The sequence below is a fragment of the Trachemys scripta genome, chromosome 4, assembly GCF_013100865.1.
Source record: "Trachemys scripta elegans isolate TJP31775 chromosome 4, CAS_Tse_1.0, whole genome shotgun sequence".
NCBI lineage: Eukaryota > Metazoa > Chordata > Testudines > Emydidae > Trachemys > Trachemys scripta.
This window is the reverse complement of record NC_048301.1, coordinates 96,429,995-96,457,866: the sequence shown is the minus strand read 5'-3', so window position 1 is coordinate 96,457,866 and position 27,872 is coordinate 96,429,995. Positions and strand designations below refer to the sequence as shown.

The following is a 27,872-nucleotide window of genomic DNA, read 5'->3' as shown; positions in this document are numbered from 1 at the left end:
GGACCAGGGGCGACACCCCATTAGCGCGGCTCGGCACGAGGCGGCTCGGACACGCGTGGGCTGCTCGCGGGGAAATGGCGGGCGCGCCGGGAGGGGGGTTAAGGGCTGGGGGAGGGGCGGTGTTTCCGTGTCACCGGGTTGGGCTGGCTGCGGCCCCGGCGCTGGGGGGCGGGGTCTCGGGGGAGGCGGGCTGAAGTTGGGCCGTTTTCGCCGGAGCCCTTCCGGGGTCAAAGGGCGTGTTTGTGACGGGGGTTGGGTGCGCGGGGCGACGGGAGCCGAGCGAGGCGGAGGCTGCCGGCCGCCCCGGAGCTCGCAGCGGCAGCACCTCCAGGCTGAAGCGGTCGGGCTGGGGCCAGCGCCAGCAGCACCATGTCGCGCGGCTCGATCGAGATCCCCCTCCGGGACACTGACGAGGTGAGGGGGACGCGGCGGCGGCCCCGGGCCTGGTTCCTTCCCCTCCGGTCCCCTGGCAGTGGGCGGGGGGCCCGGGGCTGTGCGGGGGGGCCCAGGAGTGAGTGAGTGTGTGTGTGTGTGTGTGTGTGTGTAGTGGCCTCATAACTCTGACACCCCCCCACACACACACACACACACATACACATACCCATGGGCCTTGTGAGCCGTCCTCACTCCGCTGAACTCCCCCCCACTCCCCGGCCTGTCGCTCCCCCCTTGGGGTCCAGCGGGATTGTGCCTGTTTTCATGGGGAGGAAAGCAGCTGTTAGGAAATGCAGCCCCGGGGCCTCGGCCGGCCGCACGTTGTGGTGGTTGTTTTCACACACGCATCACAAGGAAGAGGATGATGGCCTAGTTCCCCCAAGAAAACCTTCAATAATAAAAGTGTAAGGTGCTTAGTCCGAACTCCTTTGATGACTAGTAACTTTCATTTGGCCATGTGCTGTCCAGCTGTAGTATGGAGTGGTTAAACTTCATGTTGTCTATGTACAAAGTCACACCAGCTTAGCTAAAAGTGTGTTTTAAAGTCAGCTTAGTTAAATCGGTGGAAAGCCTTGTGTGGACATTCCTAATTCAGTTTAAAGCTGATTTATATCAAGTTGAGTTAAGGGGGTTCCTTGACAACATAAACTAAACTGACAATAGGGATATATAGATTTAAGAGTGCCACACAGGTGTTTACATGAGTATAATTAAATCAATTTAAAACTTACATTGGTTCAAAATTTGTATGAAGATGAGTTATTAAACTGGTGAAGCAATTATATTCTGTTACTAGATACTTCTTACACATACTTGTTTAAAAAAAATCTTTCACTGCAATTAGCTGTTACTATGTTTGAAACTTGCCATCTTAACCACTGGACCAACCTTTCTTTCATATGTCTGTATTCTGGATCATAACCTCTTTGAGAGAGACTCATTTTATGTTTTCTACGTTGCTGAGCACATTGTCAGTGTTGTATAAATAATAGGACAGATTTATTCTTTTCTCCCTTTGCCCATAGACTACAAAAAAATGGATTATATTCTGCTCTCTGAAATATGTTCAGTTTCTGTTGACGGCTGTGGCCATTAGTGCTCTGAGGACAGTATTTGCTCCCAACCCCATAGATATTTACTTTCTATGTTGTTCGGGGGTAGGGTGATCAGATGTCCTGATTTTATAGGGACAGTCCTGATTTTTGGGTCTTTTTCTTATAGAGGCTCCTATTACCCACCTCCACCCCCATCCTGATTTTTCACACTTGCTGTCTGGTCATCCTATTCGGAGGGTGGTTGTGGGGAAAACCTCTTCAAGTGGACAATCCAGACTCTTGTAGGTTGTCTAATCTAATTTCTGGCATGCTGGAGAGAGTGAGGATTAGGGTTTCTGTTGAGTTTCTATTATAAATATTGTAAATATAGACTTTAAATGGAACTTTAAAGAAGTAGATAACATGAGTTAACACTTAACATGAATATTATTCTTGCTTTTAGGTCATTGAGCTTGACTTCGATCAGTTACCGGAGGGGGATGAAGTTATAAGTATCCTGAAACAGGAACATACTCAGCTGCACATATGGATTGCTTTAGCGGTCAGTATTTATGCAAATAAATTAATTTCTACTATATTGCATTTGTTAGCAGAAGAAATTAAATTATTCTTCTAGGTCACTAATTCTGGGCTTGATATTTCTTACATCAATTTTGATATTGCAGATATCAATAGAGGCTCTACAACTTGAGGTTTGTAATTAAATGATACCATTTTTGGCTGCTTCTATTACTATATTTAAAAATTGCACACTTCATTCATTTTGTTTTAACTTCGGTATTTCAAAGTAAAAAACATTGTCCTGATAAACGGGTGTTCAAATATAGTGGGGAAAAATACATTGGTGAATCGAGAAAAATAAAATTGTCTCTTTGTTTGTGCTTATTAAAAAAATCCTCTTAATTTAGTAACACAGAAGTTACTATCTAGGCTATGCATCATAATGAGGCAAGATCAGTGCTAGCAATATTCACATAACTACCATATCAAGTTTATGCTGTCCGGAAGGGAGATCTGAACAGTTCCCAGGGAAGTGCTTTGATAAATAAGAAAAGAGTGAATGGAGAGAAAATGGCCATAAGAGACTATGAATGTGAAAAGAATCAACAACATAGAATTTTAGGATTGAATGGTCTGAACTCTTTCCTTGTAAAGTTCAACTTGTGTATGCTTTGGCTAAATTTCCAAAGGTGTTTTCCAAAAGTATGTAGTGTGTTTTAGAACACTGTAAATGTAAGATGTTATATCACATTTGGCAATCCAGTTTAGGTATAGCTTTTTCCATGGTTGCATAATCAAATATGTCTCTCTTCCATTTTAATAGAAGAAACCTTATTGCTTCCTAGAATAATTATTTCACTTTCTCCTCATAAATAAAATTAACCCTCCGAGTATTTTATGTGCTATTTCAATTTTGAATGTGTAAAACTTTTGTCTGATGTTTATACTGTCTTGGTGTACTGATATTTAGCAGTGTAAGTATAGTTGAAATTTGGTATCCTGGACATTTTCTGTGTAAACTAAAATTCCATTTTGATTAAAAGACCTTACTTGCTGTAACTGACATGAATGTTTGGTTACTGTATTCTTCCTAATGTATAACCTGTTCGAGTGAGAGAGAGAGAGAGAGAGAGAATGAATGACTGAAATTGGAATGATTACAGCCTGACTGGTAGGATGCTCACTTCTGTACCAGAAGGTTGTGGGGATGAAGTCCTACATGAGGATGCTCACCCTCTTCTGACTACCGTACACTACTTTAGTAGGTTCTGTAGTCTCAGACGTGTTGCAGGCAGGCTTCAGACTGACTTTTTTTTGTTTTGCTTAGTCTCTGGTTGTCCAGTTGAACACTTAAGGATCCCAGAGCTATTTTGGACAGGAGTAGCAGATCACTTGTGTACTGTCCAACAATTTCATCTTTGAATAATTTTTCGTGTGTGTGTCTGAATGAATGAATGAATTATTGTGGGCAGCAGAGTACCCGTTCTAACAATCGTGGTACTTGTGTATGTAATTAATCAGTGGAAAGATCTTGTACTAAGAAAAAGTACTCAAGGAGCTATATTGAAACATGTTACATTACTACACCTCTACCTCGATATAATGCTGTCCTCGGGAGCCAAAAAACCTTACCGCATTATAGGTGAAACTGTGCTATATTGAACTTGCTTTGATCCGCTGGGGTGCGCAGCCCTGCCCTCCCGGAGCACTGCTTTACCGCATTATATCAGAATTCGTGTTATATCTGGTCGCGTTATATCGGGGTAGAGGTGTATGTAAGTGAATATCTGCAGTTTAACTGGAAAAAAATATGGTGGAATAGCTATAAATGTAGTATTTAAAATGTCGTTTGCTTTTATAGTTGGAATATTACAAACAAGGAAAAACAGAAGATTTTGTGAAACTGTTGGAAGCTGCACGAATAGATGGTAACTTGGATTATAGAGACCATGAAAAAGATCAGATGACATGCTTGGATACTCTGGCAGCATACTATGTACAGCAGGCACGGAAGGAAAAGAATAAAGACAACAAGAAGGAGCTCATTACACAAGCTACCCTGCTGTATACTATGGCTGACAAAATTATCATGTATGATCAGGTAAAAAAAGATTGAGTCCATTTATACAAAGAATCATAGCTATAAACTGTGTCATTAAACTTAGTTTGTAACTTTTTGTTATTGTATCCATATTCCAACTCTGGATTCAAAGTACATTTTTTGAAAGGAAGCAGATACCTAATTATTGTACCCTAAAGGGAAGGTAGCCACTGATGGGCAAGCCCTTACAACCTCATTAGTATGTGTTACACTACTGATTTCACAAATGTTTGGATTAAATTGGCACTTGTGTAGCACTGCCTAGAATAAAAGTGGTTCTAGCTCAAGCGTCTTGATGTAACTATGCCTGTGTGTTGGCCTAAACATTTTGTTCAATATACCTTCCTACTTTGGTGGTATGTGATTTGTAGAAATTAATTGTGGAAACCTACGGTCTCGCTGTTGGTATTGCCACAGGCCTTGATGCAGGAGAATCAAATTCATCATAAAATACCAAAATGAGGTTTAAAGTAGTACATTAGCACTCTCTTCTTTAGTTTAATTTTTATAACTTTTTTAAGAAAGACCCAAATACAAATACTATGATTTTGCATAAAAATGCAAAGAATAATATCTTAGAAATCTGTTTCTCATCTAGAATCACTTGTTGGGAAGAGCCTGCTTCTGTCTGCTGGAGGGTGATAAAATGGACCAGGCTGACGCCCAGTTTCATTTTGTGCTCAACCAGTCTCCAAATAATATTCCAGCCCTCCTTGGTAAGAATTTTGTGAATATCTCTGCAAAAACCCAGTCTCTCCATCTCTGTTTAGGACTTGTAGAAAATGCATGTTCTCAGTCTGTCCCAATTCTCGTAAGTAGAGACATATGTGGGCCTTGCAATAAAGAAGGGAGATCTGTCTTGGGGTAATACACATTTAAGATTCTGAGATGGATTCAGGAAGTGCCTGCAGAAAGGAAAGCTGTGGTGGTGGGGGCATTATCAACAACTGTATGCTAATGCCTGTGTGGTTATGTACATGTCCACCCTTGTAGTATGGCTTGATCCTGCAGATGTGCTACCTCTTCTTCCCCCTTTGTTTGGCTCTTATGAAGCAACTCCCAGGTTAAAATATTTTAAATTGAGATTCCTCTGTGAGGGGTCATGTATGTTGAATATGTCTCTTTGAGTGTATCAGTGTAGTTTTTATCCCCTGAAATCAAGTCCTTGTTCCCCTTGATTCAGGGTTCCTACAGTCCTCCTTCTAGGCTTCTGTATGAGTGTCCCCATAAGCTACCCCTCCATATGTCAGGAGTCTCACAGCCCTCCTAGGGTCTGTGCTGAGAACTCAGGCTGACTGCACCACTCAGCTTTTGAGCTGGCCTCTTTAATCCTGTCCTTTCCCCCAGTACTGTGAAAGATCAATAGGCTGAAGGGCCAACAGGCAGGTGCACAGTTCGACTTTCACTAGGCAAGTATGCCTCCTTCAAGCTGTCTGCTCACTCTCTCCTCCTTTTGGCTCTCTGGAGGCTTCTCTTTTATTCCTAGGCCTGTGACTGATTTAGACTGATGTCACATGACCTATCCGATTTAGTCACATTTGGGGAGGAGAGCTGAGTGAGGCACAGGTGGGGCAGACCCTTTACTCTAAAAGGGGCCAGTCACCTGGGACAGTCCACCTTACTTACTAGACTTTTCTTGCTGACACTAGCGGTGCTGTGTACTCTTATTGTGGTCAGAATACTTTCAGTAGTGAAGAGACAGCAAGCAGTAACCCCTTCAGTCAGTATTCTAGAGTGAAGCTTAGGGCAATTTTCATCCAAACTTCCTAACCAAGAAAGGAAAATGAATGTTTATTTAAAAATTATTTTAAAACCTTACTTTGGTTTCCTGTTGCCCTTTATTAATTTTATTTTCTGAGATACTTGACACTTGTAGGCTCGGCATCAAGACCCACAAAGCAGTTATAATCAAATGAATGTTCCTGATAGCATCCAGGCTTTCACTAATTCCATTTATTTTGGCACTAACTACTGAAAAGGTCAAAATAGCAAACCTCTAGCAACTTCTGTAACTTGTTCGTTGTAATAGGTAAAGCATGCATTTCGTTCAACAAGAAAGATTATAGAGGAGCCCTTGCCTACTACAAAAAAGCACTGCGAACCAACCCAGGTTGTCCAGGTAAGGCATTAGAAAATCTTTGCTACTGAAGTGATCTTACTAAGTTGTTTAAACCTAAAACTGGTCCTTATAATTCCTGCAGTTAGAAAATGGGCTTTATTATAATTCCTTTTTTCCAATCCACGCTGTCACAAATTAAATTCTTATTCTTATAGGACAGATCTGCTTTCTGCTGGCTCTGTAATAGCTGCTAACTGAGTAAATGACTAAAAGTATGTCTGCTGTATTGTTATAGCCATGTTGGTCCCAGGATATTAGAGAGACAAGGTGGGTCAGAGGTAATTTTGTTTCATTGGATAAGCTTTTGAGTTACACAGAGCTCTCTTCAGGTCTGGAAAAGGTACTCCGTGTCAGAACTAAATATAATGCAGAACAGATTGTTTAGCATAGGTAGTTAACGCGTTATTTGGGCATTTAGTGCACTGGATGAGGTACGCATGGGGTGATAGGCATGTGTAGGACCCATGTATCTTGAAAGGTGTGTGGGGGGGGTATTGGTCATCATAGCAGTGTAAATATGTATACAAGTTTTGCATCTGTTGGTGTGGTTTTGGTCTGTGAGGAGCTTGCTTCTGATAGTGAGGTTTAGTGGGTTGTTTGAAGGCCAGAAGAGGTAGTTTGAGAGAGATTTTTTTCAGGATGTGGTCCCCATTGAGTATGGGGTTGTGATTGTTTTATGATACCTCATAGGGGTTCCAGTGTGGAGTAGAAGGTGACAAATAGAGGTGTGAAGTTGGAGGATTTTTTTCCTGTATTGAAACAGGTTCTCTTGGGGTATTTGGGTGGCCTGTTCCATGATGTGATGTACTTCTCTGGTGGAATGTCCATGTCTGATGAAGGCAGTCTTAAATATGTTAGTGTATATCCCAGACTTACCACAGAATATGCTCTGAGGAGACTCTGAGTGCCTGTCTGTAGATAACCGATTTCTTGGTGTGTTTGGGGGGTTACTGTCTCTGTGAAGATAAGTGCGATCTGTGGGTTTATTGTGTATAGTTAGGTGTCTGTAGGATGGATGGATGGGGATGGTTGAAGTTGTGGTGGAAATCTGAGGAAGTCTAGGTCCTCTGTCCTGAAGATGAAAATATCAATGTATCTCCAGTATATCATTGGTTTCATGGTGCATTTGTCCAGAAATTCTTCTGCTTCGTGTCCTATGAAGAGGCTGGCATGTTGAAGAGCCATCTTACTACCAGTGGCTGTTCCCATGGTTTGGTTGAAGTGTGTGTGTGTGTGTGTGTGTGTGTGTGTGTGTGTGTGTGTTGAATGTAAAATTGGTTTGGGTTAGGATCAAATGAATACGTTTGGGGTAGAAAACTGAGTATTGGCCGTACTCTCACTGACTATGATTTGAGCTAGTGCGCACATCAAAAAGAGCATAGCTATGCCAGTGGGAGGGGCCAGCCACCTTGAGTATGTGCCTAGCATCTCAGACAAGTATGTACTCGGCGTGACTAGTGGCTCACACCAAAGTGGCTACACCCCATTTCTAGTATGCTAGCTCAAGGAGAGCCGGTGCAGGTATATTTCCTTGAGCTGAGATTTATGCTTCCAGCTCAAAGAGTAGACCTACCTTAAGGAGACCAAGTTCAGAATAGTATTTCATGCATGTCTGACCAATAGATTTTTAAAAAGTCATTAAAGAAGTGCAGAAAGTACAAAAGGGATGTCCGAATCAAGACAATTGTTCAAAAAAGATTACAGAAACTCGCTCTAAGCTTTTTGAATATGAAGTTAGACAGAGGTAAATGGAGACCTCACAGAACTCTGAACAAAACAAATGATGTCTGAGTCAAATTTATCTAAGATGTATCAAATGATACAAAAATATCTGATGAGCTGATCATTCATTGTATAGTATGGGATTTTTCTTATTAAAATTCTGCAGAAACTACCAGAGGCAGCAGAAGTTATATATGCAGTGTTTAGAAATTAAGGAAGTACTTGAAGAGGGTGTCGCACATTCCTTTAAGAGAGGAATAAGTGTTACAAAACACTGAAAGATGGGGTACACCTACATGAGCTACTTGGCCATTTTCTCTCCTAAACATGAGTTATAATTAGGGCAGTGGTTCTCAAACTATTGTCCTGGTGACCCCTTTCACATAGCAAGCCTTTGAGTGTGACCCCCCCCCCTTCTGAATTAAAAACACTTGTTTACATATTTAACACCATTATAAATGCTGGAGGCAAAGCGGGGTTTGGGGTGGAGGCTGACAGCTTGCGACCCCTCATGTAATAACCTCTCAACAACCCCTTGAGGGGTCCCGACCCCCAGTTTGAGAACCCCTGAATTAGGGCCACATGTAACCTTTGATTCTGTAGCTATGGATTAGCTGCAGAATCCACTCCTTGCTGCAGAGTTGTACTCAGAAATTGAAGTGCCTGTTTTTCTTAGAAACTTTTTTTTTTTTAATTGCTTACAAGGAAAACTTCTAAATGTGAAATGACTGTAAACAAATGTGGCTGTTTATTCTTGAGTCTGCAGGCAGCCTGAAACAATGTCTGTAGTGTGAACTGCTCCCTTTATGTTGAACTGTGTAAGAACTTTGATACCAATGGATGCTGATTTAAGCAGCCTTTGTTAACCTTTTCACTTCTAATCATTTTAGAAGAAACACCTTGCTTAATTGCTTATCCCACAATCCCAAACCATCTCATACCCTTGCCGAGGTACCAAAACTGTTCCCTTTCTAGCTGATCAAACCTCCAGCTTTCCTGCTTGACAATTCTGTAATACTGTTCTTTCTAAATGTCATTCTGCAGCACAATGAAAAATTATTAGGAATAGATTAAAAGTGATATTAAATAAGCATAAATGTTACACTGACTGCACTAATCTTTCATATTTCATTTAATGAAAAAAAATTATCTGAAACTACTTCAAAAGTAGAAGCCTGCTCCACTGGAATAGAGTAGAAACCAGGGGCCTTACCACACTATTAATATCAGCTTTTCCACTGAGCACGGGGCCTTGTTTATAACCATCTCTAAATACAGTGTGAATCAAGTAATAAAGATATCAATCCTGTATCAGCTCACTGTTTAGAGTAAAAAACATACATGTAAAAAGTTTTGATTTTTGATATTCTGAATGACTTGCTTTTGTTTCCTAGCTGAGGTTCGATTAGGCATGGGCCATTGCTTCGTGAAACTGAACAAGTTGGAAAAAGCTCGTCTGGCATTCAGCAGGGCCCTGGAGCTCAATTCGAAATGTGTAGGGGCTTTGGTTGGATTGGCTGTTCTAGAGCTCAATAACAAAGAGGTGGGTGTGAGCTGGGATGGGGAGAATGTGAAGTACTGTATTGGGTTTCTAGTTAAACAGTGAGCCTCACAACAGTCTGAAAATAATTTGTTTTTTTAATTTTATATATATTTATTTAATAATCACTGAATCACTTACTCTTATTCACTGAATCATGGTATTGCAATTCTGAATAGTTATGAAGAGTGCAAATTAAATAATGCTAATCTCTCGTGCGCTTATTAAATAGAAGCGGCTCTATGAGAAGTGATATGAATTCAAAACTATAGTGGTGTGTTAAATATATGTGTATGTGTGTATTTATTTATTTAACATAGAATAATAAACTGTGCCCATGTACGCAGTCTGAGTACATTGCTAATGGTTTGAAATTTGTCCTTAATTGTGGAACTTTAATCAGTTCACCACCTTCAATAAGCAGCCCCTCTAAATACAAATAACTCTGCAACACATTGGCCAGTGTTGCATTCTTCCCTTACCCTCTTTAAAGGCCAGCCATTAAAAACAAGTCCTTTACCATCCTCTGAAAGTCTGCATATCTCAAGTCAAATTGGTCTGATATAGAAGGACACTTTAGGGAGAATGCCATACGAGTAGCCCCCTCACCATTGTATCAAGGAATAATCTACTGTCTGTGTCTCCAGTGATTGCAGTTGTAGCAGAGTGTCTTGGTAAGAAAGGCAGTCTCAGGTGGCCTGATCCCAGGCTATTCAGACTTCATAAGTCCAAACCAACACCTTAACATCTGTCTGAAGTTTGCATGTAACTAGTATAGATTCAAGAGTACAGGTTTCACATGGAACTTGTCCACAGTAAAAGGTTTGCCACTTTAACCATATTGGCAAAACCCTCCTGTGTTGATAAAAGAACAGGAGTACTTGTGGCACCTTAAAGACTAACAAATTTATTTGAGCATAAGCTTTCGTGGGCTACAGCCCACTTCTTCGGATTCATAGAATGGAACATTATATATACATACACACATACAGAGAGCATGAAAAGGTGGGAGTTGTCTTACCAACTCTGAGAGGCCAATTAAGTAAGAGGGGAAAAAAAACTTTTGAAACCTGTGTTGATACACTTTTACACTGGTAGAACTGCATGTACTGATTATTCCATTTTGGCAAAGCAAAATGAGCTAAAGTAGTACATGTGCATCTACACAAGGGCTTTTACCCAAATAACAGCATCAGTAAAAATTACACTCTTTGCCAACATAGTTATGCCAATACAGCTTTTTGAGTGTAGACCAGGCCTTGCTCTCTATTGGACACCCTACTTACTAAACAGGTGACCACCTTCTGCATTGTTTCTAGCTTTCATATAAATTTAAGATGTAGCCTCATGTAGAGTGCATTGAAAATACAAATAGTAATTCTATTTCTGTATGTTTTTTCCTTTTGCATCCTTTCAAACCTGCATTTGCACATTTAACTTTATGTACAGTATAAATAAACATATATGGAAATGAGAGAATTTACATTGCTAAAATTATAGAACCAAACCAAAAAGTTCTAAAACCTGAGATCATAAGTGATTCATTAAACTAAGTTCACAGGGATATTACTATGATAGCTTTGGAAAAGCCCTATATATTTTTGGACTGTAAAACACTTTCACTTCTATTGCACCTTCCATCTGATCATCGGAAAGCATTTCATGAATATTAATCCTTTCAGTTGGGTATTTTACCCTTTTTATGATGGCTAAACTGAGATGTAGAGTTGCCAGAAATTACACATTGAGTCAATGACAGAGCAGTAAATAGAATTAGAGATAAGATTTCTTCCCTGTGACAATTTCACATTTGTGCCAGCTTGCAAGTTACTGTACTTGTCATGGGTTCTGACTTGCAGTAAAGTTTGGGTTTGTATTCAGGAAAACTAAATTATTGCAAATTAAGAGATCCCCTTGGAAGGGAATGATGTTTATTTTTTAAAAGGCAGACTATAAAAAGCAAATGCTTATCTAATATTTTATAGTGTAGTAGTGCTCAAAGTCCCTAGTTGAGATTGGAGCTCCAGTGTGCTAGTTGCTGTACAAAGGCATAGGAACACATGGCCAGAGCTTGCGCATTAGAGAAAAACCTATAGTGTGGGAAAAGGGGTACAACATATTAACAAAATAATCAAGATGAGGATGAGCATACATGGTGTTTCTTCTTTTAGTAATTGTGGCCAGAGTGGGGATGAAAGGGAATGTTGCGGGTGCGTGGGGGAGTAAATAGGAACAAGGTAGTTGAGTGTGAGGAAAGGTACCATAGTGGGCTGAGGAAGTCCAGTCATGAGAGGATCTGTGAGGAGGTAGGGGGAAACCTTCACCTCAGGAAGTCCTGTTCCCCTTTCTCCCACCCATGAAAGGGCTCATTACTTTCTATTGTGAATCTGGGGGGAGAAAAGAGGTTCTGGCTGGAGCTCTGTCTATCCTGATGCTGCTTCTGGCCATCAATGGGAAGGCCCTTCTGAGCCACAGTTCCTGGGACTTATGAGAAGAATAGCTCTGAAGATGTTATATTGAGGAAATATGTTGAAATATAGTGCTAATATCTATCAATATTTCATCTAGGCTGATTCTATCAAAAATGGTGTTCAACTCCTTTCTAGAGCTTACACAATTGATCCCAGTAACCCAATGGTGCTGAACCACTTGGCTAATCACTTCTTCTTCAAAAAGGTAAGAAAATACATGAATGTAAAATTCCATAACCTTCTGAACAGTAACCGCTCCAGTGTCAAACTCATTACTGCTTCTGCCTTCCAAAAATCATTTTAAATCCTGCATTTCGAAAGGTATTAAAGTATAGCTGTTAAAAGAATAAGTTTTACCCATCGTGTGACTTTCATAAGGCCAAAGGGTAAGAATAAATTTTTTATTATAGGCAGACAAGTGTAAAGTTTCAATTTTTAAATCCCTTATTACTTTTTTCTTAAGACTGCCAAGAAAGCGCGCACACTTTTTTTCTTAATTTAAACCTACCTATGTTTCCTGAAGACATTTATTTTCTGCTACTTTTAAAACTGGGGTATAGAGAAAAGAACAGTAACTTGTAAAACTAAATCTACTGATGTTAACTTACCAAATTCTATTGCTTATGTTTGTCTGCGTTAATCAGTCCAGGCCTGATGTTTCAGAAATGTATAAACTTCACCATAAATGGGTTGGGATTTTTCAAACTGAGTTTTATTTTCATCATTCAGGATTATGGTAAAGTCCAGCACTTGGCTCTCCATGCTTTCCATAATACAGAAGTTGAAGCTATGCAGGCAGAGAGTTGCTACCAGCTGGCCCGGTCTTTTCACGTACAGGTAGACTGAATTTTAAAAAATCCTCTTCTAGATTACATTTAGGACATTGTAATATTCAAATGTATTCAACATTTTTAAAAAACTAAACAGAACACTAAGAAAATAATCCATCTGCTTTTTTTTCTCCTTATTTCTTTTTAAATTAGGAAGATTATGACCAAGCTTTCCAGTATTACTACCAAGCCACGCAGTTTGCCTCATCCTCTTTTGTATTACCATTTTTTGGATTGGGTCAAATGTACATTTATCGGGGGGACAAGGAGAATGCATCACAATGCTTTGAAAAAGTTTTGAAAGCCTACCCTAACAATTATGAGACTATGAAAATCCTTGGATCTCTTTATGCTGCTTCAGAAGACCAAGATAAACGAGATATTGCAAAAGTATGTTCAAATATTTATTTGCTGAACTTTGGATCTCAGTATTACCTGTTTGATGACCTTGAATGTGTCACTCCAGCTGATGCCTCATTCATGTATCCAAGGGTAAAATTTGTCCCTGAAAATCTGAGTTATGGTATCACTAAAAATCAGGTTTACTTTGCTGTGAAAATAGAACTGTGTGTGTGATAGTTTTAGTAGGCCAATCACTTTTCCGAATGGCAGATGTTATTAACTGCAGAGGAGGTAATGTCATCTGAACAGAAGTGGGACCACACTAGGAGACCTGTTAAACAAAGCTAACAAAACCATTCTGTTTTCTGTTGCATATGGAAAAACACTTGTGTTCCTCTGCACAAAATAGGTGATTTGCCTGTAAATGACAACTTGATGATCACATTTCTGGGAATAGTCTTGTCCTCCCAGTTTAACATTCTAAAAGGACATTGTCACATACTAATACAACATTTTTTAAAATTTAAGTCTGTTTACTCTTTCTGATGCTTAGATCTTTTCCTACTGATTTTCTTTGCATTTAGTCAGCACTGCTTTTCCCTCACGTTTTGAATGGCAGTGTGTTAACATGGTTTGGTTTACTGATCAGTAATTTAACAGTATAGAATACCTCTCTGTCATGACATACTATCTTTTTGGTAGGGAACACAGACATTTCCCAGCGCTGAGCTTTAATGAAAACAGACAAGCATAACATTGGGACTGAACTGAAAATAAGTTTCATGGCAAATCAGTCTGCTAATTTCTCAGTTATTTGAATGTGGTAGTTTTGAAGAAGTTTGTATTCCTCCTGAATATTTAGAACCCTAAGGGCTTTCCCCATATCTTACTAAATGCGGGGGGGGAGAGGGAGGGGAATAGATGGTGTTGAGTTAAGTGATGATGAACTAGGTTGGCTTTGTTGCCTAACATGCTCAGTCATATGCATATTTGAGGTTTTATATTTTTACAGAAGAGAAATGTACTGCTTTCAAGCCTAAACACGTTGAAAACCCAACTCGGGTGCCTTTTTTGACAGTTTATATTAATCTTTTGAGTGCATAAGTAATGTTTGGTTTTTCTCAGGGTCACTTGAAGAAAGTCACAGAACAGTATCCAGATGACGTAGAAGCGTGGATTGAACTAGCGCAAATCCTTGAGCAGACTGACATACAGGTATTAATGCTGTAAAATGGAGACGTATAACGTATACACTTGGTTTAAGTTACAAAGTGATGCATAGAACTCATCCTGCTACTTCCTTCCCACCTCTTCAATCTTACAATTGCACAGGGTGCCCTCTCAGCCTATGGAACAGCAACACGCATCCTTCAGGAGAAAGTGCAGGCTGATGTCCCACCAGAGATTTTGAATAATGTGGGTGCTCTCCATTTTAGGCTTGGAAACCTAGGTGAAGCAAAGGTACTAAACCACATTACTACTTTTTAAATAACCTAATTTTAAGAGATTATCCAGAGTCTGAGTTTAAATTATTTAATCATCCAAGCATTCTGTTCCTCTCTGTTTATTTTGTCCTTAGAAATACTTTTTGGCATCTCTGGATCGTGCTAAGGCAGAAGCTGAACATGATGAGCATTACTACAATGCTATCTCAGTAACAACGTCCTATAATCTTGCCAGATTATATGAGGCAATGTGTGAATTCCATGAAGCAGAAAAGCTATATAAAAACATTTTAAGAGAACATCCTAACTATGTTGACTGTAAGAAATTCTTCTATTTTGGTTCAACAATCCTCTTCAAACTGAAAGATTTTTTTTTTTTTGTAGTGAGGCCCTCATCTGCCCCTCTGTATTGTTTGAGATTTTTGTTTTATAACAGACTTCAGAAGCTGAGCGATTGTCTTGTGTAACCGATGTATCCTTCTTTCTTTTGAAATTTTCTGTCTTCTATTCGGTGCATAGCTCATAAGTCAAATCAGAGTGTTTTCAAATTTTAACTATTTTAATTAACACTTACACAAGATATAGTCAGAGATAGAATAAGCTTTCCAACTCAAAAGATATTCTCCAGCATTTAAATAAAAATCATATGTAATGTGTGTCCATATATAGAAATAAAAATATAGAATATATTTAATTGCTTGATAACCTAAATGTATCAGGAAAAAAACAGTTTGTGAAATCCATGCCTGACCTAATTTATTCTATTTGAGCAGATTATGTAAAATCATTTTCTGTTTTTAGGCTATTTGCGCTTAGGAGCTATGGCTAGAGATAAAGGCAATTTTTATGAGGCTTCTGATTGGTTTAAAGAAGCACTTCAAATAAATCAGGTTAGTGAGACTCTTAAATATTTAATTTAGAACTAAAATTTCAAATTGGATTCACTGGATTACCGTCTTTCTCTTTTTTTTATGAATGTATGCAAGTTATTCAAAGTAGTCCTTTCTTCTGGTTAACTTCCTCTGCTCTGTTTTCTATATATAAAAATGTAGTTTATTTCCATATAATACACGTGTAATAATACAATGATTAAGGCTTGTATTTAGATGTCTAACACAGATAAGTGAAAGCAGTCCTTAAGTTACTTACAATGGAGTTTGTTTCAGGACCATCCAGATGCTTGGTCTTTAATTGGTAATCTTCACTTGGCTAAACAAGAGTGGGGTCCAGGACAGAAGAAATTTGAAAGGATATTGAAACAACCATCCACGCAAAATGACACTTACTCCATGCTGGCTCTTGGTAATGTCTGGTTGCAAACTTTGCATCAGCCCACCAGGGATAGAGAGAAGGTAAATTTCACATCTGTTGAAGTGCATTGGTATGCCATTAACCTTTGACCTCCCTGGCGCAAGTATTTTATGTTGTATGGCAAATTCATCAGTTGTAAAATATTAGGTGCACTGTGTCACCAAACAGATGAATGATTGATTAATCTTTTTCTTACTCACGTTTGTAGGAAAAGCGCCATCAAGATCGTGCACTAGCAATCTACAAGCAAGTACTTAGAAATGATCCAAAGAATTTGTATGCTGCTAATGGCATAGGTGATTATTACACTTTAAATTCCCTTTAGTAGTTTACTAGTGGTGGTTCTTGGATTTAGCTCTTTTAGTATATAATCTGTAGAGCATTTCAAGCATTTTTGTTTTTTTGCAGGGACTATACATTACTGATCTCTGGAGGAATGTCTGTCTATATCATGCAGCTAATTGTCTCCATTTTCTGTTAACATTCTGGTAACTTTTATAGTATTTAGACCTGGAAGCTTACACTGTACATTTAACTTTCCCTTTAGGAGCTGTATTGGCACACAAAGGATATTTCCGTGAGGCTCGTGATGTTTTTGCCCAAGTGAGAGAGGCAACAGCAGATATCAGTGATGTGTGGCTGAATTTGGCACACATCTACGTAGAACAGAAGCAGTACATCAGTGCTGTGCAGATGGTAACCTCTATAAATTGAACCATTTAAAATATTGGAATGAGGTAGCAAAGGAATAGCTAGAGGTCATTGCTAGCAGCTTCAGCTATTCTGAATAATATTCTGTTTTAACAAATTATGGTCCTATTCAAAATAAAATAGAAGTCCTTTTAGCTGCCAGGTTATGTCTAGATTTAGAAGTGAACTGCTAGCTGTGGACAAGAGTAACAAAGGTTCTATCAACTTGTACATTTATCTTTTCTATGCTGTCCTAAGTAGAGTTAAGATATAAATAGGAGGCATTTTTGATTGTGTGTAGTTCAGTCAACACAGTCACTTGGTCATTTATAAGAGACCCTTACTGAAGTAGAGAAGTACAATTTGCTGTCTTTCCTTCATGGCAAAGTTTTGTAATCATGGCCCAGAGTGACTACTTACATGTATATAACACACTTTCAAAACTACCAAGAAAACGTTTATAACTTCATCATCGCCCTTTCAACACACACATAGTTGATCCTACCAACTATTTTGGTCGAATCCACAAACTCAAGAGTCATACTAAATAATTAAGAGAGAAAATGCCTTTTGTACTGGGATCTGGTAAACTATGGCCTAAACAAAATTGTTTCCAAAGAAACATCCATCCGCTAGAAAACTGCTATTGTAAAACGTGTGCCCTACGAGTCAAACTTAAAATAACAAAAACAAGCAAAATTCAACTGAACGATATTTTGGAGACAAGCTCAGAACAAACAAAAAAACATTATTAGAGACATGGAAATAGAACCCTCCTTAAATTGTGTGTACATGGGCCTTAGAATAAACACACCTAGGAGCTTCAGAATGGCTATAAAAGCATTACAAGAAACAGTGATGCTATATGGTTTCATAGTTAATATGCCGTAAAAAACCTACTAGATACACTCCTCCTTTGAAACTATTGATAAAACTATTTGATAGCAATAGGAGTCAAATTATACTATATGAAAGTGAAGTCGCAAGTCTATTGTAACAGCCAATTGCATTGTTTAGGACAAAAATCTTAATAGAAACCTTACTTCAACATTTTTGCAGGTATTCTATGAGTATTAGAACTTCAGGGACAAACTAGGGGGGGTCACTTACCCGTATCCTTCTGACAAGCAGAAAAGAACGCAAAACTTAAGAGCAGCATAGCAAAGAGTTCCTCCACTGCAAAGCACAGGGAGATCAAAAGATCGTATCCAAATAGAACTAGCTTGATAGGCATTTATTAAAACTGACTGTTCTTTTTCCTCAGAAATTATAGTGAAGGAGCGGGGGAGGGGGGTAAAAGAGGTACATCAAGTATATTTCAGGTTATGGTAGCAATACATATACATGAATAGAGAGAGAGAAAATGGGAATTTCAAATTTCATAACTTAAATGAACATGCTTATTACAACAATTCTTTTTCTTGCACAATTTGTACCCCTACCCTGATTACTGTAAATCAGTGATTCTCAACCTTTCCAGACTACTGTACCCTTTCAGGATTCTGATTTGTCTTGCCTACCCTAAGTTTCACCTCACTTAAAAAACTACCTGCTTACAAAATCAGACATAAAAATACAAAAGTGTCACAGCACACTATTACTGGAAAATTGCTTACTTTTTCATTTTTACCATATAATAAAATAAAATTATTGGAATATAAATACTGCACTTACATTTCAGCATGAGTGGTGAAAACATTGTCTACTATAGAGGATTATAAAACAAGTCACTGTATGAAATTTTAAGTTAGTACTGACTTCACTAGTGCTTTTTATGTAGCCTGTTGTAAAACCAGGCAAATATCTATATGAGTTGATATACTCCCGGAAGACCTCAGTGTACCCCCCAGACAACCAACCACTGCTGTAAATGAATGGTACGTGCTTACGATGTTGTCTGTTCCAAAATGCGTAGGATCCTATTGTATTAAGCTAAGGACTTGCAGGAGTCCTGAGGGACCTACAAGTTTTTACAGTAACTGGTATACAGTAAACAAAGTGGAAGAGAGCCACGCAATATGATGTAATTATTTAAAACAAAAATAATAATCATGAAATATGCTATTTCATGAATAGAACCCAAGTTACTTGGAATTGTCTGCAATACAAAACCGCTACAAGAGTTCTTTAAAACTCCACTATCTCTTTTTTTAGTAATTTGATCTCTCCATTTCAGTATGAAAACTGCCTCAGAAAGTTCTATAAGCATCAGAATACTGAAGTATTATTGTACTTGGCCCGAGCACTCTTCAAATGTGGCAAATTACAGGAATGCAAACAGACTTTGCTGAAGGTAAAAATATGTATGTATATTGCAGTTATTAAGGTACATTTAATTGCTTACCATCCATATGTCGTTGATAACTTTCTGCGATTTAAAAGATGTGCATTTCATTCACAGGCTAGACATGTAGCACCCAGTGATACAGTCCTTATGTTTAATGTGGCTCTAGTGCTACAGAGGCTAGCCACCTCTGTCCTGAAAGATGAAAAAAGTAACCTGAAGGAAGTACTAAATGCTGTGAAAGAACTGGAGTTAGCCCACAGGTAACAATATGCAGTAAAAAAAGAAGTGTTTATGCCTTTTTTTTTTTAATTGCTATAGTATGTTTTACCTAGTTATGTTATTGAAGAAAATACTTTCTTCTAGAAAATACTCAGTGTGTATCTTAAACTCCAATTTTGATATGAGTGAAAGTGTCTTCTGTAAAAATCTGGTGTGCTTTTTTAAAAAAAAAAAAAAAAAAAAAAAAAGTTACATCTCTCTCAACATTCCTAGTTGAAAAACATCAGATGTAGAGAGCTTAAGCTTGAAGAAATGGAGCCCTGCCAATCTTTGCTCCAAATCCAATTTTGATGTCATATGTCCTGATAAGCTAATGAGTTAATCTCCAAAGAAGTTCGGTTTTTGTTTTATGTCTCCACCTTATGTAGTTCATTCTGGTGGGAGAAGAGCACAATTGAAGGGGACAGGGAAATCTATCACAAACTGCTATTCACTAACTGAAAATAATAATTTTGGTTAAAATTTTCAACCAAAGCAGAAATTGTGAAAATAAAAAACAAAACAAACAAAACTACAGCTTTGGAGCCATTTCATGAGCTTGTTCAAGGTCTCTTAATTAATCAGACTTCATAAGTTATCTTACAAACTGTACATTTTTAATAAAGAGAACTAAGTGTAATTAGATTAATCAAACTGTCAGCACTTTTGTGAGCATAATCAGTTGAACATGCCATAGAAATTAAGGCTTAATTCAGTTCCTTGGTAACTAATGCTGGCCTTCCACAGCGTTCTTTTCTTCCTGCCCACTTTCCTGATGCAGACTCTGGTTGTAAAATCTTGGATGAAGTCATTTGTTTTATATCCTGGTTACCTGCCAACCTACTCCAGTGACAGATCTCAAGGAGTAGTTTACCTTAAATTCCAAAACACTGTGTGGCAGGCAAACTTTTACTTTTTTGTTTGCTTGAACAAACCACAGTGTGATTCTTCACTTTTGAGCTGTATACCTATCAAAGTGACTTGTTCAGTTACAGAAGTGAGAAGTTTATGTAGATAGCGATTTGGTTACAGGTATCAACCAACGTTACAAATTGAGTACTTTTTTACTAGTCCTGGCTTCGCTTTGCCACTGGACATCTCTAATTCTGATCTCATTCATAGTTACTAATCAATTGCCATTGAGTTTTCTCAGTCTTTTGCCCTATTTCCTTATTCATGCCCAGAAATATCTTGCTCCTAGTATTGACCAAAACACTTCCTCAGGATAAAGGCTTCTAATTATTTTGCTCACAAATTAAAAATAAAAAAAAAACTTTTATTTATACAAGCAATCACTTCAAAACTGTATTGCATGCTGTAATACAAAATCCAGTCAAACAAATTTCCATTTAGAAATCCTGTAAGAGAAGTCTGTAATCTCTTGAGGAAAATGGCTTGCATTACATAACTGAATTTGTCGGAATTTAAATTATCCTGCTTGTCTGTACTCACTAAAGTATTATGGTTCTTCTAGGATTACCCATAAATTAGCCAGATTTTTTTTTTTTTTTTTAAAGTGGAGTTGATGCCCCAATCTGGGGGGATTCAGATTTCCAATACATTTCATTTTTGCTGCTGAATGTCTGTCAGGATAAACTTGAGGGTGGAATCTGAATCTTGTATCTCATTTAAAAAACAAAAAAACACATTTTTTTCATTTTCTTTGCAGTAGAATGCTAGGTCAATCTAGCACAGAAAAAAAGTTCTACTCTAGAAATCCTCTCAATCATAGAAAGGTAGGGCTGGAAGGGACCTCCCAAGTCATGAAGCCCAGCCCTCTGTGCTGAGGCAGAACCAAGTAAACCTAGACAACTTCTCAATCTGCAAGCAAGGATTTCTCTTTTGAGGGGGTTGGGAAGTCTTTCTCTATTGCATGCCTTCCAGAAGCTATACCTATGGACCTCAAAACCTCTAAAGGTCTCTAGATCTATCCTCACTCACTTGTGTTCCTCCATCTTCTGAGATCTGTGCTTTGTCGAGAACATGTAAATTGGGTCAGGGTAGAGTTCTAGCAGGAAAAAAATATTTTTTTTTCTATTTCCTCCCTTTCTCACTGCAGTTTCAATGGTCACCCCAGTCCAAAGTAGAATGGAAAACAGATAAGTGTGACTAGTCCCAAAAACATAGTCAGGAGCCAGTGGAGCAGGGTTTTAAAGACTCCCTCCTGTTGATGTCATCAGCAGAGGCTACGGATGGCAGGGTAGCAGGACTGGGTTATGCAGGTGCAGCAGAAGCAGATCTGAGATTCCTGGGAAAGCTAGGGCAAGACTGATCTGTAAGGGGGGGAGAGATTATTTTCAAGGCTGTCTCCAACAGAGCTCTCTATTTCTGAGACATCAGTTTCTTTCTGTGTGAGAATTACAATACATAGGAATTACCTGACACATCTGTGTCTAGAAACTAGGCTTGCCTCCAGTATAGAAGCAAATAGATAATTTGTATTTGACCCTCTATTAATGGGAGTTCTAAGCATTCATTTTTAAATTAAAAAGATCTAAAACTTGATTGTTAGATGTGGTTCTGTTTGAGTACTTTAAAATAGAATCGAACCAAGCCAACTGTGCTGAAAAGATGCTATCTCTTTTTTTTTTTTTTTTTTTTTGGGCAATTGTTAGGGTGTTCACCTGAGTTATCACAGCCAAATTTCTATTTACCTACATTTTCCCAGTGGTTTCAATTGGCTGAAGTTTCTTTTTTTCATACTACTTGTAAACAGTTTGATAGTGTCAGCAGCATTAGAAGACTGCCATGTTCTATTTTAAACATTTCTACACGCTGAGTGAATCAGTCCTTACACAAAGCCTGTAAAGTGTTTTATGACCTTTTTGGATTAAAGGTGGAAAAGAGCAATAATAATTGTAGTGATCATTTTAAGAATGTTTATTTTACGGATATCAGACTTAAATTGCAATGGAGTGTTTAAGTAAAACAAAACAGGGAATATAAGATGAAATATGAAATGTCACTATTTCAATCTGTTTTTATTTTTCATTTTCCCTCCAGATACTTCAGTTATTTAAGTAAAGTAGGAGATAAAATGAGATTTGATTTGGCTCTTGCTGCTACTGAAGCCAGGTAAAAATTATTCTTTTTTTTTTTTTTCTGATTAAAACAGAGTATTTTCCAGAACTAAACTCAGTTGTCGGTTTGTTATCATGGGGGGAATAGTGATAACTATAGATAAGGCTGTGTGAGCATTTCCATTAGAATTTCGTTTTTTCAGTTGCTCATAATTTTCCAAAATTTGCTGCTGAGAGGCTAGAACTTGCCAGGCCTGGTGTCTGCCCTCTGGTGGAATATTTGTTTGTAAGCTTGAGCAAAACGTTGTGAAAATGTGTTGTGGGTTTTTTTAATGGCAACCATTTTTCTCTTAAAAATAATTTTTGGCCTTTTTTTTTTTTTTAAGGGGGCTTGGGATCAGAAGGATGAAATCTGGCAGCTAACTACCTTTCACCGAGAAGTGCTATGGTGAAACCAGTAATTTGAAGAGTTGTTAGGACTTCAAAATGAGTTCATGCAGTACTTTGGATGCAGCTTCTTAGCTGTTTTTACCAGTGCTCCAAGTTAAATAATATAGTACTGTGCATATGAGCCCATCTTGCTTAGGTGTGCAGTAAACAGATATCTGTAAGATGCACATTGAATGAAAAAACTCGGCTTTATTCTTTGCACATCTTACAAATTCAGGCTTTTCGCAGATTGTCATGTGCAGACCACAGTACCATTAGAAGTTATAGGTATGTCTGAAATTGTGGGCAGAAAAATATTTTGCATTGTATTTGAGAAACTATTTGTGAACATATTAAAGGTCACTTCACAATGAATACTACTTTACAAGGGGATTGAACTGAGAGCACTTACTACTTCATTTCCTGATGTTTGAGCACTTAAGCCCAGATTTTTAGACAGGACTGCACTCAGCGTTGCCATGTCTCATTTAGTTAGGAGCCTAAATCTCATTTTCAAATGTGATTTAGGGCACTTGAGAGCTTAAATCCCATTGATAGTCGATGGAATTTAAGCTCTAATGTGCCTAAATCACTTTGAGATTTAGTCCTAAATCAGTTTAAAAAATCTGAGTCCTGAACATACAATCTTAACTTCTGAATATATTTTTGCATTAGGTTCATTAATTACAGCTGTTTAAATACAAGGTGCTTTTGTAAGGGGTATTTGTGGAGCTGCACAGCTGAATTCAAGACTCTTCCTCTTTATATTAAGGATTTTTTCTTACTGAAGTAGCTAAACTTTTTAACAAACAAGGCAGCTTTTGAGTAGCATTCTGTGTGGAAACATGTTCCTCAGGCTTAAATTAAAAAAGCTAGCTAGAAAATCCATATGTCTCAGAAGATGAATAATAAACTGAAGTAAGTCATACCACTGTAATGGATTTTAAAAGGAAAAATCTATGTTGTGTATAGAATAATTTAAGCACTTCAGTTGTTATGTTACTTTTGATGGCTTGTATTTTGTTCAGTGGTATGGACAAATTTAGTATTGTGATGTAGGTTCTTTTTAGAACCGTCTCCTTCTAGCATGTAGGATGTGCCTAGAAACTTACTTTCCTTTAATTGAAAACATTGACTGTTATAGGCAATGCTCTGATTTACTGAGCCAAGCTCAGTATCATGTGGCTCGTGCACGCAAGCAGGATGAAGAAGAGAGAGAACTGCGTGCCAAGCAAGAACAAGAAAAGGAGTTGCTCCGCCAAAAACTGCTTAAAGAACAGGTTTATATTCCCTGTAGTACTCTGTGTTTTAAATGGGTGTGCTTGTCAACAGGTGTTGATACCTAGAAACTGTTCAGGAAGTAATATTCAATATGAATTTTTTAATGTAAGCACTTAAAGAGGGGGTTGAAAATTTAGGGATATGTAAAAAGGGGTGAAATTGTTTCCTCTATGGAGCTTGTTCATTCAGGCTTTGGGGAAGGAAAGGTGAAAGTGATATCTGGGAGAACAGAATTCACACACACACGCACCCCTCCCCCCCAAGCCATCCATAGTCACTGTGATCTATAAACTACACTAGCAGTAGCTGCTTCTCCATGCCTCCAGTGCAGGGTCCTGATAATGGTCAGTTTGCTCTGATTCTTTCAGGAAGAAAAACGTCTCCGAGAGAAAGAAGAACAGAAGAAACTTCTGGAACAAAGAGCCCAATATGTGGAGAAGACCAAGAATATTTTGATGTTTACTGGAGAAGTAGAAGGATCGAAGGAGAAGAAACGTGGTGGCGGAAGGGTACAGAATGGAGTTTTTTCCATACTTTTCTATAATTTAGAGTTACTCTGTGACCAGAGTTAAGACAGGTATTAATCAGCACCTGACATTTAGTGGGGCATTACAGAGTGCTCATCAATGACATGCAGACACTTTTGGGATGGAAGGTAAATTTAATATATTGTTCCAAGAGTACAGTACCGAAAATAAATATTTTATCCAACAAATAGCAGCAGCGAGTGGAATTATAAATTCTAATATTCATCTTAAGAACCAGCTTCTTAGTGCTGAGTCTGTACAGATAATGGGACAGTTGGGGCATTACGGTAAAAAGTTTTATAGTCTCCATATGTTGACTGGTTTTCAGATTACAAATAATCTGGTATGGCGTGGGTTTTTAATTTATTGCAGCGTTCCAGGAAAGGAGGAGAATTTGATGAGTTTGTCAATGATGAGAGTGACGAAGATCTGCCTGTGTCCAGAAAGAAAAAGAGGAGGAAAGGCAGTGGTAGTGAACAGGATGGTGAAGAAGAAGATGGAGAGAGGAAGAAGAAAAAGAGGAGGAGGTAACTAAGTTTAAACCTTTTTGATTCTTTTTGTAACTCTGTAGTATCGGTTTAGAGTATACCTTACAAAAGAGTCTGTAAATGGTGTTAGAATAAGACCAAGTAGATTTGCTTTTTTTCCCCAAACAACTTTCTTTAAAAAAGAAAGTTCCCCATTGTAAATGACCATACACCTCAATTATAAAACGTAAATGTTAGCAAAATGCTAACTGTTCATATTCCTATAATACAAGAAATGTCAGGTTAACACATTGATAATTTGACACTGTTGGAAATAAGACACTGTTTATGCAGGAATTAAATATTAATTCTGACTTGATTTTTGTGTTGAAGACCCCAGAAAGGAGATGATGGAACTGATGATGAAGAAAATGAAAATGGCCCAAGACCTAAAAAACGACGTCCACCCAAAGCAGAGAGGAAAAAGGCTGTAAGTTTAAAAGTGTAATGCCTTGATAGTTCCTGTTTACATTTGGAAGATTACAGTGCGACTGCATTCAGTAAAGTGACATTCGCTGTAGGGGGAAGTATGGAAAATACTTCCTGCAGCAAACATGCATCATACTGTTCCCTTCTTTTATGTCTCCTAATATAGCAGTAGCTACAGGGATGCTTCTGAAACTCTCCACTTCCATGTTGAAATCAGAACATAAATTCCAACCAGATGATTTATAAATGGATGCAGAAAACTAGACTTATTTCTAACAGCTATCTGTTATGTTAGAACAGTTGTACTTTAAGCTCTCAGTTATTAATATCAGTTTTACTCCAGTGAACAAGCAATGTTACTTTGCATTTTTTCCCATACAGGCCAAGCCAGAACGTCTGCCTCCTTCAATGAAGGGAAAGATCAAATCAAAAGCCATAATTTCATCTAGTGAAGATTCTTCTGATGAGGATAAACTCAAAATTGCTGATGATGGGTATGAATCTTTATTGATTTTTGTACATTTTGAAAGTCAAATGCTGACTTTTACCTGATGGAAAAAGCTCTGAGATTGGCTTTCAACCTTTGCCATATTAGGACAACCCTTCCTAGTTAACTGACACCGTTCTCTAAATGAGCAATATGTAAAGGGCAGGTTGTGACCCTTTTGATATCCAGTCCCTCAGGTTGCAAACCCGTGCTTGAAGATAATGATTAAAATAAAACTAAGTATATATTAGTCCCAAATCTAAATTGACATAACTGTAGGGTTGACACTCCTCAAATTAACAAACGAATTATTGTTAAACGGCCAAAAATTCAACAGTCATTACTTTGAAATTCTGTGCCCAGAAAGTGTGTACTTTTGAGGTCTAAAAAACATTCTCAGTCAAAGCATATACTCATGTCTCCTTTGGTATTTCTGCTTCAGAGATGTCAGAGAAGTGGGGGGTTCCAATCTCAGCAGTCAGGACTATCATGTTAGTCTAAATGGGTTCTTTGTGTTTCACCTTTCATTCGCTACTGTATTTCCTTGATGATCCACACAGATTTGCTAAATGCCCTTTTTCATAGCCAAACTAGGAACCACTGCACTTGGGAAGATAGTGAGTACTGCACTATGATACAAGATACCATATTTCTTTCTGAATTATTTGAGTGTCTTTTTCTTCTCTTCCTTCTCAGTGGGAGTGTCAACATCTCTGTGAAATCCAGGATTCTCGCTTGATCATAGTAAGCCAATGCTTGCGGCTTTAATAATTGATTATATTGCTTTTTTTTAAAAAACAGAAATGCCAGGAACAGCAACAGTGATTCTGATGATGCTGAACAGCAGCGCAATAAACGCATCATGTCGGACAGCGATTCAGATAACAGAAACAAGTCTGGTAGTGAGGTAGGTAGTCCACGGAGGTCCAGTGCTCATCCATCTGATGAGGATTCTGACAGTGACAGGTCAGCCAGAAAGAAGAGACGGTCAGATTCAGAACAGTCTGACAATGAGTCTGTGCAATCTGGAAGAAGCCACTCTGTACAGTCGGGAAGAAGTCACTCCGGTGGCTCAGAGAATGAATCTCGTCCAGCTTCTCGCAGTGGTGATTCAGACAGAGACTCTGATAGAGGATCTGACAACGAGGGCTCTGGCAGAGAGTCTGGCAATGAATCTGAACCAGAGGCATCCAACATCGAGGGGTCTGAACATGGATCAGAAGGTGGATCAGATGATAGCGATTAGATTTAAATTACAGTCATTTTTTAAAAATTGTTTTTTAAATATACTTCAGTTATGAGGAGGAAAATCCAATTTTTATATTTGAAAACTGATTTAAAGAAAGCTTAATGTTTTAGTAAAACCGTTGTGAAACTTGCTTCATGAGACTTTTTTTTCTATCAAGCTGTACATTACTAGGCATTAATGGATATTTCTCTGTGTTGCTGTATATGGTGTATTTTTACACTGAAGCTAACATAGCTGAAGATCACAGATGCTGTACAGTGAGTGGTAACAAACTCACACAATGAGGGCGGGGTGTATGTAAATGCTGCAGAACAAAAACACCAAGTTCAAAGAGTTGGTTAAAACTGGTGTATTTTGTTCCATGTTTCTACATGCAAAAAAGGTACAGGCCAGTCTTCATGAGATCTTATTGAATGGTACAAAGAACTTTGGGTATTTATTTCTTTGTGTCATTCTGAATAGAGATCAATGCTGACGTTTTTTTACTCTCTGTTAGAGGATAAGTTTATTGTGATGCAACTCCTAAGTTTTGAAAAGTTTTCCTTCTTGTGCCTGCTTGTTTTCCTGATATACCAATTTAAAAAAAATAAATAAAAAGCAACAAAGATGCAGGTTTAAACAAAAGTTTATGAAATAACATTACAGGTATGTAGATAATGTGCAAATATATTAAGTTGACAGGTGAAAAATAAAGATGTAGAAAACTTTCCGTATTCTTATATGGTAGAGTGAAAAGATCTGCCACTGTTGTAATAATAAAAAGTAGTTACTACCATCTGTTTTGGAGTGATCTATTTTACTTCATCCTTTTTTTAA

General features: G+C 38.1%; 1 protein-coding gene across 1 annotated transcript; it reads left to right on the top strand.

Moving 5' to 3' along the window:
- Positions 1–234: 234 nt before the first annotated feature.
- Positions 235–27,643, top strand: CTR9 (CTR9 homolog, Paf1/RNA polymerase II complex component). The gene is made up of 25 exons (XM_034770007.1): positions 235–414; positions 1,933–2,031; positions 3,853–4,092; positions 4,691–4,808; positions 6,122–6,211; positions 9,328–9,476; positions 12,042–12,149; positions 12,674–12,781; positions 12,928–13,164; positions 14,242–14,331; positions 14,449–14,577; positions 14,696–14,879; positions 15,363–15,451; positions 15,728–15,913; positions 16,081–16,168; positions 16,420–16,568; positions 18,739–18,855; positions 18,964–19,109; positions 22,111–22,182; positions 23,701–23,836; positions 24,206–24,346; positions 24,737–24,891; positions 25,225–25,321; positions 25,702–25,814; positions 26,609–27,643. Exons 1-25 carry the CDS (start codon positions 370–372, stop codon positions 27,051–27,053), a joined length of 3,531 nt encoding a protein of 1,176 aa, XP_034625898.1. The 5' UTR covers positions 235–369; the 3' UTR covers positions 27,054–27,643.
- Positions 27,644–27,872: the final 229 nt, after the last annotated feature.

Excerpts from the sequence above, each read along its gene's own strand:
- CTR9 (XM_034770007.1), top strand. The coding sequence starts at position 370 with ATGTCGCGCGGCTCGATCGAGATCCCCCTCCGGGACACTGACGAG. Across the intron at positions 6,212-9,327 it reads AACCAACCCAGGTTGTCCAG|CTGAGGTTCGATTAGGCATG; the intron begins GTAAGGCATTAG and ends TTTGTTTCCTAG. Across the intron at positions 25,322-25,701 it reads AAGCAGAGAGGAAAAAGGCT|GCCAAGCCAGAACGTCTGCC; the intron begins GTAAGTTTAAAA and ends TTTCCCATACAG.